Source organism: Ostrinia furnacalis, unplaced genomic scaffold (assembly GCF_004193835.3).
Source record: "Ostrinia furnacalis isolate ACB-3 unplaced genomic scaffold, ASM419383v2 OfSCF2841, whole genome shotgun sequence".
Taxonomy (NCBI): domain Eukaryota; kingdom Metazoa; phylum Arthropoda; class Insecta; order Lepidoptera; family Crambidae; genus Ostrinia; species Ostrinia furnacalis.
This window is the reverse complement of record NW_021133080.1, coordinates 71,455-93,906: the sequence shown is the minus strand read 5'-3', so window position 1 is coordinate 93,906 and position 22,452 is coordinate 71,455. Positions and strand designations below refer to the sequence as shown.

General features: G+C 35.1%; 1 protein-coding gene across 1 annotated transcript in view; it reads left to right on the top strand.

The window, feature by feature from the left end:
- Window positions 1-22,207, top strand: part of LOC114356627 (uncharacterized) — a 52,931-nt gene extending 30,724 nt beyond the window's left edge. Inside the window, exons 2-4 of the mRNA XM_028309882.1 lie at window positions 20,156-20,997; window positions 21,423-21,562; window positions 22,200-22,207. Coding sequence (XP_028165683.1) covers window positions 20,312-20,997; window positions 21,423-21,562; window positions 22,200-22,207 — 834 coding nt within the window. The 5' untranslated portion in view covers window positions 20,156-20,311. The remainder of the gene's footprint in view (window positions 1-20,155; window positions 20,998-21,422; window positions 21,563-22,199) is intronic.
- Window positions 22,208-22,452: the final 245 nt, after the last annotated feature.

Genomic DNA, 22,452 nt, shown 5'->3' with positions numbered 1-22,452 from the left:
ACAAGTTTTCAAAAAACGCTATCTCTACCTGTCTACTTGTCACAAGCAATTTTTATCCCAAAGTAGAAACTTGATTAATATTTTTTCTAAATATATTTAGCTGTAATTTATAAAGCATTGTGATACGCCAGTGAGTGTTCGGAACCCTCCGCACGCGGACATAGCTTAGCCTTTTTTTAATCGCCCCCCACGCAGCCAAAATCATAGCCAGGGAATCACTGAGGTCATATGTTACCGCCGCCTCGTCCATCATTGTTTAGTCTGAGCAAGACGTATGGCCTGCAGTACCAAATGCGTCATAAACTATTATTTATTTTCGTTAGCGAATAAACCAAAGGTCGGTAGGGCGCCACATGGCCACGCTCGTATCGTGGGAATTGGACAACGATGTATTTTCACATAATACTTTGTTAATTGGTCTAATAGTTGAACGGTATTTTACACATCTTGTCATTTTATTACTGGGCCGTGGAGATTTGCTATTAACTTACATTACGTACAAAAGTTGAGCTAAATATTAATTGGTTTATTGGAGTTGTGAACTTGCGGAGTATTGAATGGAGCGTGCGAAACTGGAACACATTTAGTTTTCAATTACCGTATCTAGAGAAATAATAGATTATTAATAAGACATGCATAACTAAATAGCACGTTACTGTGTGAAATGCAGATTTCTTGCTACTCTACGTTAATACTTAATAAAAGTCGTTATGTGTATTCATTTCACGGTAAAAGCGAATGAGAAAATTATGACTGAATACCATGTCAGGTTTTCCCATCAGGGCAGGATGATCCTAGAATCTATGTACGATTCTGTGCAGCAGTTGAAGTTTGTAGTTGATGCAGTTTCATTCATGATTCTTTTGGGGGTAGCTGTTCTAGTTCAATAAAGTCCTAAGTAGATATCACAGCGACTAGTTACGGTCTATGGTGATCGCTGTTATGTTGTTCATGAACCACTCTTTCGTCTATCTATCACTGGAATATCGCACTATGTTAATGCAATTACCCAGATAAATGAATATTAATAATCAAATAAATAGTGATACTATTAGATATAGACTAAGAGCTACTGAACGCCAGACCTACGTTATTTTATAAAAGCTGAAAATCATTACTATGTAATATGTATTTAAGTAAAGATTTGGAGCATGCGCTGACAAACTTTGAGCTTTTATAAAATAAGGTACCTACTTGTTCTGGCGTTCACATCTCTGTCTAATATCAAATGCTGCGTGTAAGCAGCTGTTATTATAATGCTTGTAATTAGAGGGGCATAAATCGGCGTGAAGCGCTGTCTCATTATTACCGCATTCATTACAACTCGCGCTTAACCCCGCCGTGCTCGGCCGGCCTTTTGGACCGACTAATTGAATTTCTCTTTTGTTTTTATTTTGCCGGTTTCGGAACGTCAGTTTAGTAACAAAGTAACGTCTGGATGGTGTTTTGTTTTTATTTTATTGTATTGGTTTAGATAAAGATGGTTCATTTTGTTATAATGTCTGCAGGGGAGTCCAATATAGTGATGGCATATTTTTTATTGCATTCAAGGCAAAAATGCTATCAGATGTCTGCAGTTTTACTTTTTTGTGCTTATTTATAGCTAGATTAGTTAAAAAATATATGTATATCGATAAGTTATTTCAGCATGACAATCTCATAAAAAGGTAATGAGGCCACGAGGCTTTAACAAAAACTTGAATTGCTTTTTTTTCAAAGTTCATAATTAACGTTTGAGCGCTAAATTTCTAGTGTTCAATACAAAACAGACCCTGGGTTATTTTAAAAAGCAAGAAGGAATTTTAGCAAGAGTCTAAGTATTAATAATAACACAGTAAAAAGTGGTATTTAATAGGCCATTATTTTTAATAGGCAATTATTCCCTGTAATCAGCTTTCAAATGTATCGAGGTAAAAAGGATATTATGATACATTTCATACATTTTTGGTATAATAGTGAGAGTGTATGCCAAACTTTCCGTTAGTGTTTGATATTTAGAAATTATTAAAAAGTGTGGAGTTGAAATAAGTAGGTACTTGCAAACCATCGTTTCTTCAGAGGCTTACAGGTTAAATATCTCTCGCATTCTCTATTGAGGCTGTTCAAATGTAGGTAATAATAACAAAAAGTTGAAAAGATTGACATGACATCCATCACTATCTTTTAAAACACAATGAGCATGCGCTACACACCTGTAAAAACCTTATTTAAAAGACGTGAATATTCAAACGCGTTTTATCCGTGTCACACCCAAAATACTCGATTCGATTATTAATAGTAGGTACCAACATATTCGCGAATAAATTTTAGTCCAAATATATCGGCCCTGCAAAGGCATTCTAAGCTAGTAACTTTAATTACAAGTACGATATTAATTCGACAGATTTATATGACCGATTAAAATTCCCTAAGCCCCGAGTTAGGGCCGCCTATTGCGTATACATAGCGGAATAAATAAGTACATTTACATTTAATTGCCTCTGTCTCTGAAATAATTGTTGATCATCGCGTCGTATATGGGAAGATGTAATTACTTAATCATGTTATAAATGAATACTTATTACATTATATTCTAGGCTCAATTAAGCAAGTGTCCAGTTTTATAAATCTATACGTTACATGCATCTTCACTGGACGTGTTTTGAAATAAAAGTAGGGCTTAGTGCTGGTGTTAATTTAATATCTACCCATGTACTGAAGAAATAGGACGACACAATTTATATTGACATTATTGACGACACAATTTATATTGACATTAATTTTTGAATTCTATGGAACTTTCTTTTATATAAATAAAGATTATTAAAACAGTCCGTAACATTGAACGTGTTAAAAAGATAACTTAGATACTGGATGGTGTGGAACGTCGTTCATACTTATTACCACAGATATACATACTTAATACTTACTAGTCAATTAGGAATATGTCAGTCAGTTAGTGTATTGCTTATAGACCGTGCTCAAGGCATCTAATACTTTATGCAAATCTCAGTTGCCACACCAGCAGTGGTAGGTTAACTTGGTAGCCCTTAATCCCAGGCAAAATGTCAGGAGGCGCTAAGTCGCTAAGCCAACTTGAATTACGCGGCGCTAGTGTCGCAACAATATGGGTACGTTAGAACAACGTCTTGTAGTCTGACTAGGCTGTAGGTAGGGTTGATTGTTGGGGTTGTTAAAGGGTCAAATTTTATCAGTAGGCTAAATGTATGCACGATTGTCTCGTTTTTATATCTAAACAGCTGAATTATTTTCGGTAAATCTTGTTAGAGTAAGATTCGTATTCAGAATGGATATCCTTCGCAAGAAAGCAATGACAAAGTTAGATTCATACAATCTGAATCGCAGACAGAGACTATAATGTTTTTTGTTTCAGTGGTTCTATTTTTGTTTGTCCTTAATTACGATAGAACTCGTACTACGAACGTTTCAAAACTAATTTAATGTAATTATAACTTCAACAACCTACGCAAAACAATTGTGCGACAGGTAGACTTGAAAACAATGTTTTGACCAAGTGGGGCTCAACAACTGTTGGAAATTCTGAAGCACAACTGAATTCTCTGCCCATTACAGCGAGAGAGTAAATGAACTTGAATTATGAATCCAAGTGGATGTTAACGTATAAATTAACAATAAAGCAGGCACTCGCTTTGTGAACAATTGATGTAGTCAGTGAAAGCCCTAATCTCGCAGCTTTTCAGGTCGTTGACCTGGTTTACAATTTTCCACGTCTGAGAGACAATAGTATTCGAGACTTGTGATGATACTTGTAGCTCTTACTCGTTGCTAAGTTGAAATTAGGCACAAAGAGGTTAATTATGTCGCTTAAAATAATAATATGTTTAGAAAACATTTTAACTCAACTTTTCACAAAGAGGTAGGTCATATTAAGTAAGTCAGTTATAAAATCTATTTATAAAAAACATTGGAACTCTATTTTTAGGTTTTGTTTTCTTTGCTTGCCTCGTTATTTCGTTGATATTGATCTGGGAAAAGATGAAGACACGATAGCAAAAGAATCATTAACATAACAAAGCGAAAATAATTACATTCACATAATAGAAGAAGAAAAATATTTTACTTTCTTTCGTAACGCCATCAAGGTTCATAAAGGCGAATGAAAATGGCCACTTTGGTATTCTTTGCAATTTACTTCACTAAAGTTCTTACAATAAAATGTAAATTCGTATTGCGTCTGAGTGCAACATTTCTGTAATTGGAAAGAGCACCCAATTGGTTGTAGAGCGAAAGAAATGTTAATATTCGTAGGTAATTATTTACTGGGTGGATTGCAAAATTCAAATGAGAGTATCACTTTTGTAGGACAAAGGTTTAAATTATTATTATTAGGTAGAGAAGCTGTAGAGATGTTGACTTTGACTTGACAGATAGAAGGCTCGTTTAAATAGCCACCAATCATATATTATATTTTTCAAGATCACTATGGTTTTATACTCAACTAGCTGACCCCGCGAACTTCGTATCGCCTATGTTCGTTCATCAGCAATAATTTAGGGATTCTAATAGTAAACGTTTTTTTCTAGTAGGTAGTTTAGAAACCTATTCAATACAAACAATAAAATCTTTCCTGCTCATAAAATCTTATTTTTTCAGTTATGCAAACTTTTTAAAGCTAAATAAATTGTAATATTTTTCAGCACGAAATGATATTATTATTTATGTGAGCTGAAGTGTTTACCTGATTAGAATAATATAATAAAATAATAGTAAATGTTTTCGCTACTGTAACCTAATTGAATCCATTAGTTCACGCGTCAACAGTGGGTCAGTATAACTCAATCCATTTGACCCGGTTCGAATCCAATCAATTTGTACCGATTCTGCCCAATCTAATTGGACATGTTAGGTATTTTAATCGGAGATTGGATTGAATTCTTAACCGTTAATCTGTCATTAGGCAGGAAGTCGCGAATGCGAAGGATCAAAGTGATGTAGATAGGTTTTTTAAAGCACTGAATTTTTTGTAGAGAATGTCGTTCAATTAATTATGATAGAAAGATAGGATGCAGAAATTCTTGAACGTCAACTTCTCCCAACTTTATTTGCCATTATATTTATAAGGATACATAAATGTTATCATGTTACCTACTTCATAAATTATGTTAAGCAAAAACTTACGTAGAGTTACTTACTAGGTAATTTTTACTACGGCTTACCTTCTCCTATAAATTTGTCATCATTATAAGTTTTTTGCAATAATAAGAAAAGCAAAAAAATTAATAACTCTACCAAAATGTCGCGTAAAATATTTCAATCTCAATAAATTCTATACTAAGGAAAACAGGTACTTGTGCATATTATGTTTAAAATGTGCTAATCACCTGTATCTAATCTCAATATTATTATAATTGTCTAAAGAAAAGTCTAATGAGTAGTATATTCTACTATCGGAAATCGCTAATGAAAATATCGCGTGGCAGGAAACCGTTCGTTCAGTGAGTCGTCGTTTCAGTACCTCTAGTACGAAAAACTTTCGAGTTCGTTTCGTTTGCGTAAAATTTTGTATGAAAAATTAAACAGCGCCCCCTATATTATAGCCGCCCTAGGGGGCGCTGTTTAATTTTTCATACAAAATTTTTCGATGACACTTTGAATACGCAAACGAAACGAACTCGAAAGTTTTTCGTACTAGAGGTACTGTTTACACGAGCTTCTTCTGTATATCGATTTATTGGAATTAGTGACTTGTGAGGTGTTTATTTAGACCTCTAGCAGTCTTGTTCTTCTATTGTGTTTTATGTAACTGACGTCACAATCCTAGAGAAATAACTCCTCTTTGGGCTGATTTTTCAATGGTCGGATAACTTTTAACTGAAGAATAAGTTTGGCACATTGACAGTTTCAGTATGGGAAATATGTAAAAATGACAAGTTTATTCTGCAGTTAAAAGATATCTGACGATTGAAAAATCAGCCCTTTATCAAATAAAAGAAATATGTATAACATTAGAACGACACAATTTTGGCGGTCTTATCGCTGGAAAGCCATCTCTTCTTTACAACCCAGAGAGCTTAACTTGTTCTTTAATATAATTTAGCTTTATCTACCTATCTTCGTCAGTAGGTAACTGTTTTAAGAGTCTGCTTAAGTAAATGTCAAACGTAATTGCGAGGTGAAACAAAATTTGTCGTAAATAACATTGGCCAACGGAAATAACTCTAACTAAGGTATTAAGTAAGTAATTATCATGCTTATGTCAAAGTATTCGCAAGACTTCGGATTAGGTATTATTTATACATGGTGCAAGAGATGATGGGTATGTTTAACTCTCATCTTGAATCTCTATCTACAATATTGAAATAGATTGTCTACAAATTCCATTCGTCATTGTAGGTAGGTAAGTAATAAATTATTGTAGAAAGCACATCACACCTACATTATTGTTAAACATACCTTTCACGAAATCAAGATATTTAGCTTTATGTGCTTTTATCCAAGGGTCATAAAGATGTCAATTACAAAATTTTTCTTATATTGGTAAACGGCTACACAAATAAAGTCGTAAAAAATATTTGAAAACGTTGAAAGAAATGTAAGTAGTTTTTAGTAGAGTCAATTTTATCAATGATGTCAATTTTACTGTTTGTTATTGCCAACCGGACTCTACACCCTGTATTTGCTATTTCAACTCGGTCCATATTTAGTTAAAACTTAACATTTGCGACATGACACCTCGTGTGTAGTTGTAATGCAAATAGCTTCGTACAAGAATTCCAATTTATTTATGATTTAATGCTCATAAATCGGTGTTAAACTTTAGCGCGGCTAGATCTTGGTCAATCACGAATACAATATACATTCTAGTTAATGCTGTATTCTAAAATCATGTTGAGCATATTGTATGTCAGTACGCTAATCTCTATTTCGAATTGAATAAGGTTTATTAAGGGCCGCTCCTTACAGACAGTTAACATTTGTAAACTTTACAAGATTATTCACTTGGTATTCTGAGGCCCATGTAACATTAGAGTACAAGTTTATGAAATTTAGCAATTTTGACAATATTCTAGCGTGATAAAAGTGGATTCATACTGAGATTGAAGTGTTTCAGTATCCTTCGACATGTTCAGATTGAATCAAAGTTACGTTTATTCAAATAACTCATCAGACAACTTGGTGTCAATTATTTGTTAGCAAAATTGACAGACTATTTGATCATGGACTGTACCTACTTATCTACTAGACATAGGCTGGGTTGCACCATCTTACTTTAACTTTGACAAACGTCAAAAATCTGTCAAACTCTATACAAAAAGCACCGTTTATTGTTATTGTTATGGTTAAAATAAGATGGTGCAACCCAGCCTTAGGCTGTCATAGCATGGTTTTTAACTTTGATACAGTCGTACCGAGGCTCGGAGCCACGCTGCGTAACAAATTAGTCGATTAGCGAGTCGTCTAATGAACGAATAGCGTGTCAACAAGATGTAATGTCACAGTAGCACCTGCCGAACATCTTGTTGGTATAATTTCCTGTGGGTCTAGACAAAGTGCAAATTATAATCGCAAACAGCCCCGTTTTTGTATGGAGTTTTGACGGATTCGATTATCGATTCGATCAAAAAGTGCGTTTTGTCTAGGGGGGCTGGATTAATTGTCGCATTACCTTACTAGACTCGTTTCCGATTTATTGATGTTCTTCATAAAAAATAACATTTAGCTGATTTTAGCTAATAAATAAAGTACTTCGAATGTTAATTTTAATTAACTGAAAATAAACAAAGTAGTGATAATTTAAAAAGTAATGTTTTTATTGATATAAATGAAATAATAAATATTCAATGGCAGGAATTCCGCATTTGATCAGACGCATTTATTTAACAATATTAATTTTACGATATAAAGTTTGAAATGTTTTAATTATTCGTCGATCGTGTTTACTTATTACTTAGTACACTTGTTCTAATCGCCTTCCGAACGTACTACAAACATAAATACTTCTTTCATATTAAAGACGACGCGCCGCGCGAATCACGCTACAGAAATGATCCCCCGTGTGTCATGCTTTAATTATGGACTGAGACTGTTAAAAAGATGACAAATTACCGATTAACATGTGAATCGATTAGATTTATTATCGGATAAATCGAATAATCCCGATCTGATCAATCAACCGTGAAACACACGGTCCAATTACTTCATTTGTATTTGAAATCGGAAACCGTGATGAGTGGTTTTATAGTAAAAAAATAAATCGGCAAGCGTAGCAAAACGAAACGAGCTCGTTGGTTTTTCATTTAACGTTGTCCATGGATTTGATTGAATGAAGATACATAAAAAACTCATAATTCCATTGCAACGCTAAAGATAATGAAATCAAAATTCAAAAACAGACTTTTTATAGAGAAAGTCGCGCTTGTGCTCTAGCTGCGCATTTAAAAACGCTAATTTAATACCAGGCCTGTTCATCTCCGCGAGTTTACATCGAAAACAAAACACGCACGATGGCCCACCTACAGGATACTATTCGACAAGGCCTCACATACGAGCGAACATTGACTCACGCACGCGTATTCTTGTGTATGATGGAAGAAAATAAAGAAAATGGTGTACTAAATAATACTGTGCAGTATTTAACTGCCTAAATAATAATAAAAACACAGAATGTACTTTTTTAAGTTGCCTCGAGACACTGACAGGTAAATAAGTAGTTAATATTATTCATGATAATTCATGCTAAATCATGTATTTCCTTCGCCATTTTCCGCAGTTTGGCACCTCACGTCACGAAGTCAGCCCTATAGCTTCGGCGCAGTGCCGATCACTGACGTTTGTCAACAAAATGGTGCTTGACTCTTGAGACAGGCTAAATTACACCATATTGTTAATTACATTGAGCATACCTTTTTTTAAATACCTTAGCGAAGTAAAACTTCTGTACGTAGTACTTATTATTATTCTGTGTTAATACTAAGTAATTTGTCTCTATAATTTATTGAGAATAATCGGGCAGTTATGTTCAGTAAAGTAAGCGTAGTCCAGTGTAAATCTTTACTACTGGTCCATGAACATTCTAAAGTGCCTGCATTAGGGACTAAGTACTTACTTTACAGTTAACACTCAAGTTTTACTTGTAGACGCTGTAAGGTACTCTCTTCGCAATATTAAGTTTTAGGTAAACGTCACTGACAGCAGAACACTCAGTTCCACGCTCCATTTACTCAGCATCCTGTGAATTTAAAATCAAAAGTGTATTAAAAGGATCATTAGCTGGGATTAGCGTGAAATTTAAATTAGTGGATACTCGGAATCTGATGCAGGTGGCAGGGAAATAAGATTCGACAGATTTAGGCAGATATTAGTCAGATCGACTCGTATGCAGGGGCGCCACTTTGTCGAAAGTGTATCTTTCATATTATGCTTTTGCCCGAGGCTTTGTCTGCGTGGCTTTATAGTGGTCAATTTTTTTCAAAATATTTTTCAATATATCTGCCAGTGCTAATTCTGGCAATATTGGTGATGAACCGGCACAAACAGGTAGACAGAATATTGAATGTTCTTTAAAAGTATTATTATATGTAGGTAACTAGGTACTTTGTACGTAGGTATCGAGTAAAACGGAAAAATGAAAATCACCTTTCCGCTGAATCGGTCTAAAGTTAAGATTTTTAAATTAAATATAAATAAAACTCCTTTACCTTCTTATCACAAGCTCCAAAACAAAGATTTATTTAACAAGATCATTATTTTTCAAATTAAGAAAAAACATCTCGTGGATAAAATTTCATTTGTTTTCTATTTTCTTGGAATCATTAATTTTAGATATTTAAACCATCTTTTTAAAATTACTTCCTGTTATTGAGGCCTTTGGTTTTCAGTAGGTCAGATTAATTATGCACAGTTAATTCAGAATCTTTCCTGTTTGGATTACAATGTTTGATAGCTATTCTAGCAAGCTATATCTGAAATTGACAGCTTACATGCATTTGAAGTACCTACTTATAATAAAACAATCACAGCTATCAATTTCGGTCTTCGGAATCAGGGCGAGTGCAGGTGTTCGATCAATGTAAAGAGCTGACTCAAGAATTAAGGGGGCGTTATTAGTCAGTCAAACAACTTCTTGCAGAGGGAACTAGGGCTGGTAAAAATAAACAGGTTTTATCTAGGACTACTTGTGCAGCAGTTTATTCAAATTTATGTATGCGAGTGATTTCTACTAGTATCTTAATATGTAAGTCTAGAAATTAGCACGTCACTACCTTGTTTAATATACCACGCAATCTTGTATACCCATTCTTATAAGATACACCATACAAGAATGCATGGTAAATTCAGTGAACTGCTCCTGAATCGAATGTACCTACTACTACTATTTCTATTTATTTATATTAACCGGCAGACAGTGGTGACTGAGTTTGTTGCGGCGCTTCTTCTCAGCACTTGCCAAATGTTGGTCTCGAAGCGCTGGTAGGGTAAAAAGATTATGAGACATGTAGAGGCTCCTTAAGAGCAAAATGACGATTTGTAAGAACTATTTATTAGTCCAAACAAATAAAGAAATTTTGACTTTGACTTTGAAACTTTGACTTTGACTTTGCAGATTATGGGGAATCCTTTATAATGAAGACCCATCTTAAGCAAGAATACACACTAAAACCTGGGTGTTATCAAGCCGCTATTGGCGGGATAACGGATATCGTTTTTCGCAGTTCGCTTGCCTACTGTCGAAACAGCTGATGAACCTCAAATCTAAGCCTTAGGTACCTACACAAAATGACTTACCTTGGCAGATCTTGAAATTTATGTCCTAAGTATAGGATTAAAAATTCTCGTGTGATATCAAATGGCGATCTTATTTCTCGCCATTTGATATCACACGAGAGATCTTTTAGACGTGTGAGGTGCTCTATTTTTTGATTATGGCGAAAAATCGAAATATATATTGAAGTATTTCTTCAGATAACTCTAGAGATAGTACAAATGCAGAATACTAAGCTAGCCTCAGCCCTACACAGCAATTCGTGCAAATGTCGCCAATTAATCATTCGTGCGATGTTCTCCATCGCTACGCGTCACTTTTTGCTTTATTTCTGCGTATGTTTAGCGTACAGACGACGGTACATCATGCTAACTGGCATCATCACTGGCAACATCACTGGCATCTTATGCAGCTGTATTAGGGGCTATTTTGTGTAAATTTATGGCCTGCACTGTTGCCCATCCGTCATCCCAGTCTAGTTAGTTCCTGGATGCAGCGCTTTACGCGTGTTGCGTCTTGTAAGTACAGCTGAGATTTGTACAGGGTGTATGTGACACGTTGTCATAGACTGAAACAGTGTTTAGACTATTTGACTTAATAAAAAAAAAAACATCACAGCTTTCCTACCGGAAAATGTTTCATGGCTTTTTGCAGTTAGTAGTTTTCTTAGTATGACATGTAATGTAGAATAAAAAGTATTAAATCTTTCTATAATTTATTTACCCATCAAACCCCAAGCGGTCGCATAAGACCGCGTAACAATTGATTATACCTACTTACTCGTACTTATTACTACTAGTGTCATTACAAACACTTAGTATAACATGTCACGTAAAGTAAGAAATATATTTGATACATCTTTTGCGGAAAAGTCTTATAATGAATGCAGGGTGACTCCTTTTCCCAAACTGTTCCTTACAACACCCTGTATATCTTTGAGATGCTGATAAGGAACTAGGGCGGCCGGTACGCTATCTAGCTGAATCTTTCTCATAATTATAGACCACATTACGAAATGCCATAGTACATGGGACTAGGAAATGCAAACCTCATTAAATGAACTGTGAATACTTACTTGGAGAATTCCCATAGGAAATTCTGCCAGTTTTCAAGCAATTCACTGGAATATTTCTCTCTTAATCTGAGAGGGCAATTGAGTACCTATAGAATGATGAGAGGTCATCATCATACATTGATATCTGCATCACTAAAAGAGTTGCTCTTTATTTAAAGACCTCAATGTCACATTCGGTGGGGTGGTTTTTATAACCGAGATTTTTCCGCCAAATCCGAATGCCATGTGACTATGATCACAGTTTGCATTTTTGTCATCCAGTTCCTTTAACTGGATATCCCATGTTATTGAAACTAAAATTTCTTAAATTATAACCCACAAACATTACACAATGCATGGCGGAATATTTCGTAGGTCTTACGCGAGTATAAATAGAGACCAAGAATTGAAAATCTCATTATGAACTGTGAATACCGGCGGATTCTCAATGGAAACTCAGTCTTCAAAGAATTCGCTGTAAAATTCCACTGTAACGTTGGCAACGCCTGAAAATTAAACCGGTAAAACATTGCTAAAATAGTGATGCATTAACATTAGCATTCCACGATGAAATGAGCCATAAAACCAATAAGTTCAACGATCTTCTGCAATAAACGTGTTCGAAAACGTTATTCAGTGTTGAACTGTTGATAGATGTACGACCATAAACACCAGTGCTGTGAGCACCCCATAAGTTTTATCAGCTATCATTACAGCACTTAACATTGGTGTAGTTAAGTTTATTGGTGTGATATTTCAATTTAATATCAATCTTACTATTTCGGCAGAAGGCATAAATTGTCAATGATCCTAAAACATTTTTGACAGCACGTCGTTAGTTTAAACTGACAGTCACGCAGTCTGTCGAAAAGATAAGGAGTCGGTACTCGACTTGGCCATATGCTTTCATGCTTGAAAGTTTAAGAGTAGTAAAACTAATGAGATTAAGCTAAAGGCTTCCTTCATTAGCAACTTTTACAACTTTTACCATCCTCCGGACGGCGCTTACGGCAACTTGGAAATTTAATTTCAAAAACTGCAATTGAGTTGGAGTAAAAAGACAAAGTAGTCACTATTGTCACTATTAAAGTGGTTTTCACAGATCAGAATTTGCTTATTGTGATGATGCTTTCTTTATTACTAAGTAATTAGCCATAGCCATTGTTTTATTCGCGGTAATAAGAGTTTCGCGTAGAAATGTAGTTTCGTGCTCAAGATGAATTAGGTAATTTGTTTCTTTCTAGTTGTTTTGTATAGTTTGGTGTAATAAAGGATCTTACCTAAAGGTAAGCTTCCACCATCTATTACCTTTAGGTATAAGTAATGTAGGTAGAGCCATACCACGGATATAGCTATTTAATTCTTTGTCACTTGCCACGAAAAATTTACTTCACTGTAAAGAACAAAATTAAATTGGCGATTAAAGGATATAACAGCGTGGTGAAAATGTTGTAAGGTATTAAATGAGTTTTGCTTGCATTTGAGCTCAAAAAGACATACTTGGCTATCTATACGACCTGTAGCCTTATTCACGTAACAAAACTTCAACGACAACAAATCGCTGAGTTTGCGATCCTGTCGAGTAATCGTTCTATCGAAATGACCCTTGTGAATTCGAACTGTTTTTCAATGGGACGACTTCTGAACGTCAGCGAGATTTTGACTACTATACGTGAATAGGCTAGTTGCCTAAAAAAATTTTTTTAGTCCGTAATGTTTAATATCAAAAAATATTGGACACATATATTTTTATTTGTCAATCTAACAAATAATTACATAGTTATGGTGCGTTGAAGTTGCGCACGACGTCACAACGTGCGGCATTTTTAAGCAAGCGTTGACGTCACGGGCCTCTTCTTATGAACTTTGGGGCGCTTTATCTCTTTAAATTTTCATTAGTTTGAAAAAGTATTTTTTGATAAGTTAACTGACGGACTATTTAAAACTCTTGCTTTTTGACCCAGGCAACATCCCCATTAGGCCACTGTTCGACTATACTACAAGTACACTATGGTACATCCAAGTATTTGTGGAATTAACGAAGGCGAACATTTTGCACTTAAGGTTAAGTTTTGACTGCAATGACCATTTTCACTTTCATGCACTTAGGTGCATGAGGTTACAATTGAGTGGTGGAAACTCAATGCATCAGCTTACGATCCAAGCAAGAAGTAATGGCCAAGCCACTCTACTGAAGTAGTTTGAATGGGTCTACAAATAGAGATCGCAAATGCGGTCCTCGCCCGCCATTATTCGCAATCAGTAGGAAACATTGTAGCTGGCCAGACGAGGAATTACTGTCGTATGAAGTGAGAACAAATTAACATTCCAATCTTGAGGTTCGTTTAGCACATTGTGCTAGTTAAGGTCTGTGGTTGGCTGTGAGGCTTCTGAGATTCAAGATGTAATTTACGAGTACAACCATTTATGATAACACATGAAATGAGGCGATCCTAGCCACTTGTTTAAAAAAAATCAAACATGAATCTAAGTGAAGCTTTGGGAATCAATATGGGTTTGTTTTTTCGTTATAGTTATATTTAAAGTAGATTTGGTTTCCAAACAAAGTCATACTCCAGAATCCGCAATATCAAAAAGTTGTTTGTTAGCTTTATAAGCTTTTTCTTGTTGTTGTCAGCCTTCATTAAACGCTTTTCCATTTTCCTTAATGACCCCATTGTTGTTTTTGGGAAGAAAAACCGATGGTCATCATTAGCAAAATATTTGCAAGTAATTAAATACTTCTAAAGACAGTTCTTTTTGAACGTCGATTGTTGCAAAATAACACCTACTACAACAACTTAAGAATTCAATATCCGTACGTAAAACATAATTAATGTTAAAATAAGCCAAAGGTGAAGTTTTGATATATTGACGTTTACACCAAGTTAATGGCAGCCAGCTCTTGGTTTTCGTTAATTAAAATAAAACACACACTCCGTTTGTTTTATTTTCTCTTTGTTCTCATAAGCAAACGTTTGGAGGAAGTTTATCTTGTTAAAGAGGGAAGTTGAATAATTATTCGGAATTAAATATTCTGTACAGTGTGCACCGTGTTTTGTTGAGAACTTGTTAAATTGTCGACGTGATCAACGGAATATGAAGCCAATTTTGGCCCCTACCAACGAATTTCGGGGAACTTATCATTTGATAAATATGCTCTACCTAAGAGTTTACTTGTTTGTGTACATAATATTATGTGAATTAAAACAGAGCGGTCTGGAAATCATTGGGCTGAAATGATGATGATCATAATGATGGTTTATCGTTTAATCAAGTCTAGTAACTATCTCATCGAGATAGTTAAACATCCTCCTCGGAATGATATTACAAAATTATTATATCGAAAAATCGATAGAGAGTGTGGCGGGGAGTATACTGGATTCCCATTTAATACTATATCAATATAATTAAACATATTTATCGAAATAAATTAGATAAGTATAGTTGAACAGTCTTATTTAAAGGGAAATTTCTTAATCTAGAGTCATTTATCACGACAATCGCTTACCCTATTTAAAACTTGTCGGTGCGCAAGTGGTTCTACCACGGACCACTATTACATAACACACATTTTAGTCACAAAATCACTCTTATTGCAACCATATAAGATGCTACATTGTGAAGCTAAACATGCCGTCTCTACAATACACTTAAGCAGAATATCTTCGAGATTGTCGAAGGAACATTGACCGATAGTAGTGGCTTTTAAACAGGTGATCGCTAATACCATTAGGAGCGTTGTAAAAGTGCACTTAAAAAAGAAATTAAGCAAGGCGCAGGACTCGACTTGGTTCAATAAGGTATAATGAGTTTGTGCCTTTGTTAAAGGAAACAGGAAAATCGGCCCTATTTTGTAACTGTTATCAGGCAACTTTGAATGACAATGAGTATAAAATAAAAGTGAATATTGTGATTGGAAAGTGTAGTGAAGTGCTTTAATAGGTAGGTATATTTGTTACTGTAACGGGAAAAGTAGAGAAAAATGCCACCGGTGCCGGTGATAAAAGGTGAATAAAAATTGCCTTATTTATCATAAGAGATCAAATTCGAAATAATGAATAAAACTACTATAATTCAATTAAGTAGGTATTCTGTGGATAATTTATTATCTAAACGAGAAATCGTATGCTCTCAGAAAGTTGAAATCAGTGCGACATTATGACAAAATTAGAAGGAATTCAAAACTGTTATCTTGAAATAATGATGTAACTCCAATATTCACTCATTCATAAACCAAATAAGTAGGTACCAAGTAAAATTTCAAACCAACTTGAGCAATAGATCTCCACAACTTCATCGGGCAAACAAAAAGTAACTAATTCCTTACCCCGCTTTTTGGTTCCTGAATAAATGTTCCAAAAGTGTGGAATCTAAGCAAAGTTTGTTTTCAGGCCATTACCATTAGGGAGATTTACATAAAGCACTCGTAGTACAGTCAGCATCAAAAATTTATCTATAATTCTATACTAATATTATAAGTAGTAACTCTGTCTGTCTGTCTTGCTTTCACGCCTAAACCACTGAACCGATTTTGATGAAATTTGGCATAGAGATAGTTTGAGTCCCGGGAAAGGACATAGAATAGTTTTTATTCCGGTTTTTGAAACAGGGGACGCGCGCGGTAAACTTTTTCTGTGACAGACAAAATTCCACGCGGGCGAAGCGAAGCTGGTTTACAATAATGCAAAAAAACACTTCTCATACAAACATTATCTTAAGAGTACAAAAATATGCATAAACTGTAATATGAAAATTTTTTGAGTGTAAAATATAACTATTTGGGTATTTGACTGTGAAGTATTTTGATCACTGACTGTGCATATATTTTTGACGTCGACTGTTCAACTTCCGAACTGATTAACTCCGAGTTTATAAGGGTTCGTTAACATTATAAAATGGCTGCCCAAAATACTTTCCGTTTTTCATCCCACATCGCGATTCATAAAGTTTGAAACGGCATTTTATTATCTTGAATAACACTTGATTTTGATGACTGACAAATTCACAACAATACGCTAATGATTTGTAACATTTCTATTACATTTTTAGGTATATCTTGAAAAACATTATTTGAATAGCTATGAATATACTAGTGAACCCTGAAACCACATATTAAGTGGGTAGTTACGAGTTGTGATGCCAAAGATTTATAATTCTTTTGATTAATTAAGTACTTATTAATTTCATAATATTAATAGCAAATAAATAATTAATATTGATTAACGATATCTATAAATTTACATTAGCTTTAATTACCTGCTTCTATCTATAAATCTATGTTAACTTTAACGTTTACTAGGCATTTTATAAACTGACATTTACGGATCATGTTTTTTATTCTTAAATAATTATGTGCTCGTCTCGGTTTTGAACTAATTAATAAATCAATTAGTCAAATAAAAACAACAACATCTATTTTTAGGCTTTCAATCGATGCCGCTTTTAATTAATCTTAGCAATCGACGGATAACGCATAATAATAGAGGAGACTGGGGTGAGTTGTAACAGAGGAAAGTTGTGACACCAGGGGGCTTAGTGCGAGGTGACATTAAACGTCATCGCTAGTGACTGCGTAAAAAATTAGATTAAATGCTATGATACTCATAGATACAGCGTCCCTAAGCGGTTACTATCAAAAAAATCTTCATAGATTATTTTGACTCACTCGCTAGTAACTACAGTTTCAATGCAAATTGCAAACTCGCACTAAGCCCTTTGAACTAAAAAATGCGCAATATATGTTACGAGCTCGCTAAATAGTCAAATCGATAATGTCACAACTCTCCTCTGTTACCACTCACCTCGGTCTCCCCTAAAACATCTTGAGGCGTAACATACAATTTTAAACGTTGAAATCCGAGGTTATTGTACCCATCGTCGAAACAATCTAGCCTAGGAATAGTCTAGCTACTAGCTAGACACAGCAAATATAGTGCTAAATATACACTAGCGTGCTTTCATCTCGTAAACAACACGTGCAAAAACCCCGTTTTACATTTTACATTGTGTAAACAAAAGAAGTTGTGGAAATACACTCGCAAGCTTTATAATATAAACTGTTTATTACATTGTGGTTTACTGTTTAATTGATTAACTGTTGTTTAGGAAATGTTATTGATACAGACAAGAAGTTGCAAAATATGTAAGTGAAAAGTAAAAAGCTCGTACTAATGTGTCTTGATTATTGTCGATTTTTATCTTCTATTTCGTTTTTTTTATCGCATTAAAAGTAAAGTATAATCGATAGTTAATAACTCGAATATTAATGGGTTATTGGATCTCAAGCAGATTCTGAGTAGGTTTAACATGAAAAATAACCTCCTCGAAACTTTCAGAATACACGAGTTAACTATTTGTCTGAACCGATAAACTAACTTATTTATAGGTGTAGTTTCTTAAAGATGTAGGATGTCCAATCCAAATAGGAGGATTTCATAATTTCAGTAACGTAACTAACTTTTAATGGTAGGCCTACGCAATTTAATAAAATGAGTCCTATGTGGCAAACAAATATATGAAAATAAACAACGAGCTCGTCTATAGTTTTACTTATCATACAGACTGTAAGCCATGTAGTTTTCAGAATTTTTAATTTTTTTCCAAAATCCTTAACACCCTGTATATTCGGCGGACATCGATCGTCCACGGCCCCATTTGTCCGTCCCCAGTCTGTCCGGCACTCGTAAGTCAAGGCACCACCACTCTGTTGTGACTATGGGACTATTTATTGCGGGCTTCATTTTGGTGACAACATACGAGCTGGATATTGCACGAGTTTCAACAGAATGTTATGTAGGGTATAAAATTACATATGAGTGAATTATTTTTAATACAATTCGAACAATAGATTTTAAAGTTTTAAATGCAAATTAATGCTTTCAGTATGAGATTTAGAGTAGTAGGTTTGTTAAATTAAAAATGTTATTTCGTGGTTGATTGACGTGTGCTGGTACTTTACATTATAATTATGTTTATATAACAATATAGAACCATATATAGACATAGAGCGCCAATGTACCATCCTAGACTGCATCTCACTTAACACCAGGTGCGATTGCGCCCAAATACCATTCTTGTTATGCATAAAAAAATAGTCACCCTGTATTTATCCTACACTAATAAATTACATACAAAATTATACACATACAGAGAGGTATAAAGTAGAGTTTTGTTTTAAAGGTTAAAATAATGTTAAACCACCTTCAATTTCCTGTAAACTGTAATCTGATGTAGATTAAAGTATTTTTAGTAGATAAACAATCGGTTTTCTTAGAACCGCTCCTCACCTCCTGCATAACGGTGACGTAATGCAAAATACGCCGAATTGCAAGGAATTTGCGACCATTAAAAATGTTTAGGCATTAAATTAGCAGGAAACTGGCCGTTAATAAATAAACTACTGCCAATACATCAAACGCATCGACAACCGCAAGGAACTGCTAACCCGACAACGTTTTCCGAAGTTTCGAATGTTTCCATATCTCTCGCGCAAATAGAGGTGCTAGAATGAGCGACAGTGATAGATAGACCCGAAACTACTTAACGGTGTTAGTAGCCTGCCCCGTTTATTTACGGGAGCACGACCGGTCCAATCCGCTAAAAGCAGTGAGCGATTGATGCCTTGGTCGGCTGCTATTAAATGCCCTCGATGCCGATTACTCCAAGAGAAATATACTTTCAATACGCAAGGAAAATAGCGTAGAAGCAGTGCCCTAATTGTAACTGTCAATAGTACACATAAATAATTGCGAACTGCGAGTTACCTGCATCAAATTAGTAACCAAGACAAATACTCGTAGCTGGTAGGACTAACTCAGTATTTTTTGTACAAAAAATATAATATGCTTTTTTCATTGAGTGAGGTATGTTGCTGTAGAGATCAAACTAGCGCCTATTCTACCTCGTACACTGGCCGTACAAAATGAAAAGTATAAATAATACTGGCTGGCATTTACGACTTCTGAATTAATGGGCTCTAATCTCAATACGTAGACTAAATGGCAAATAGGTACTTATCGTCACTCCAACGCTAATTTTAGGTTGTGTTAGCCCGCAGTGCAAGACGTTGACTTTGAAAAGTTATTAATTGCCTTCCTGCCAGACGATTTTAAAAAGCTTGCTTCCAAAATGTTTACCTAATGTCATATCAAATGCACTAGTTTTCTTTTCGTTGCGTTTCGCCATTTCTAAGCATTTTCCGTTCACTGCCTCTACACCAAACGAAATATATTTTCAATATTCAACACACTCATAGCATAAACATGGAAAAGGCGTTGAATATAAATGGATACATCCACTTTAAAATATACCTCAAGCATACCGCAATAAACTCTTATGATGAACAAGTTCATTCAATTTATTACTTTTTGTTTCAGGTAGTGGATCAAGATGTCGCATTGCACGAAGAGCCGGCGTAAGTCGTTAAATGTTTTAACGACGTAATTTCCCCCACTCCATAGAATATAAATTTGTTCGAATATAACTTCATAGAAGTTGAAATTGTGATAGACTAACAATACCTAATATTCAATATGAATTTTAAGTTCATATCTCTACTTCTAACATGGAACTTCTTATTGATATCTGCAAAAATAGACTCGGCAGAAGAAGACGACGCTGCCCGAGCGAGGATGTTGAGGAATAGAGAGAACAACCGTAATCGTACCACCTTCAATGGAACTCTAACTGATGGTCCTGAAAGACGTTACTTCAGACACAGGAACAGTTCCAAATTCCGCGGTGACAGGCACAGATCTTGGGAAAGAGATCACGAGACTAGACGTGATAGAAGGAAGCTGCCGTCTAGCCATTCGAATGAAGATCAGATCCCTGGCAATCGAACTGAATTCGTTAATAATAAAAGGGATGATAAATCTCGCAAAACAGACAAGCATTGGAATAGGAGTAATGTGGACAAGCTGCCGGTGAGACGACCTTTGAATCAGAGCAAGATGCAAGATAGGGCTCATCCATTGCCTGTGCGTGAAAACACGACAAGATCTAGGCTTAGGATGGCGAATAAATGGCAGAATGGTGGTTACATTCCGTATCCTCAGCCGAGAGAGAGGAAGCCAAACATCATTTTGATTCTTACTGACGACCAAGATGTGGAGTTAGGCAGTCTGAACTTTATGCCCAGGACAATGAAAGCTATAAGGAGCGCTGGGGCGGAGTTCCGGCATGCTTACACCACGACACCCATGTGCTGTCCATCACGGTGAGCCATAATTTTTGTTTTTGTAGACTTTTTCTGATTCGTACCAACCATACCTAATCATAACAAATTCATACCAACTTTACCTATATCTTTGCATTAAACACTTGCTTAATGTTCATTTATCTTTTCTCTTGACTCGGAGGTTCTAGGTGCGATTCCTAGGTGGGCACACATAGTACAAAAAGCACTTTGTTATTTGTTAAGTTTCATTAGGAATAGGAAGAAGCGTCTTATGTTGCAGGGGACACTTCAGTTATCAGTCCGATTGTGCATTGTTAGAACATGGAGGGTAAGAAGACTGAAATTAATTAAAGTAGGTAGAGCCTAACGTTGCTTTTTGCTATATCTGCATTCGATAGAGGACGAAGAAGGATTACATTACACAAGTGACATTCCTAAACTAAATTTTCTTCTTTCATCCTCAGGAGTTCCTTGCTAACTGGCGTGTATGTGCACAACCATAACGTGTACACGAACAACGACAACTGCTCGTCTCCTCAATGGCAGGCCACGCACGAGACCAACACCTTCGCCACATACCTCTCCAATGCTGGCTATCGAACTGGTGAGTACAATCAAACAAACATTTTAATTGATATTACTGTCTCTTTTCACCCTTGAGCAAGCAAAATTTGACAGAAAGTGACAAAGCCTTCAGGAGTAAAAAACTGTAGGTTTTTCAGCAATGTCAATGATCACTACCTACACTAACATGACTAAGCTCAAAAATCTAAGGAGTGCTTTTCGAATGAAACTCTTTCAATGTAAAGTTATATGGGATTTATAAATATGCGCGTAATTATGATTTATGATTCCATCGAATAATTTTAAAATGATTTTGTTGGGTAGGTACTAGACATTTTAATCATACATCTGTTTTTAGTAAAATATAATTTATTTATGCAAAGACTACCATGAATTTTTTCGATGTCATGAGAATTACGAAGTGCTTATTGTTTTTTTAAACATTATCATTTTTAAAGTTCGAAGTCGAAGGCAGTAAATCGTCTACTTAAAATAAAAATACTTTTAAAAGTTAAAAGCTTATTTATATTATTCTCAGAACAAAAAGATTGTGCATTACAATATTTGATTGCCAATAAATTACGCTGTTAAATCCTTTACGTATATCAACGTCTTAATATTTGTCCTATACATTTATTCGTGTTTAAACTCAATAAATTACGTCTCTCCCAATCTAGGTAAATGAATACTTGTGCATGGCTTAAAGATAGATTTATGGTTTATTAAGGACAGTAAGTGGAGAGCGAATTGCTTGAATCATGTGGCTAATGATCAATTACTATTGGTAGAGGTTTGTTCGAGATCGGATTTCGTAATATTAGACTTTTGGTGTTATTTACAGACATATTGGTAACGTTTTTTGGGGGAAAGCGTTACAATATTCAAATATAAGGGTGAGTTGCACCAACTGACATTAACCGTAACTACAAC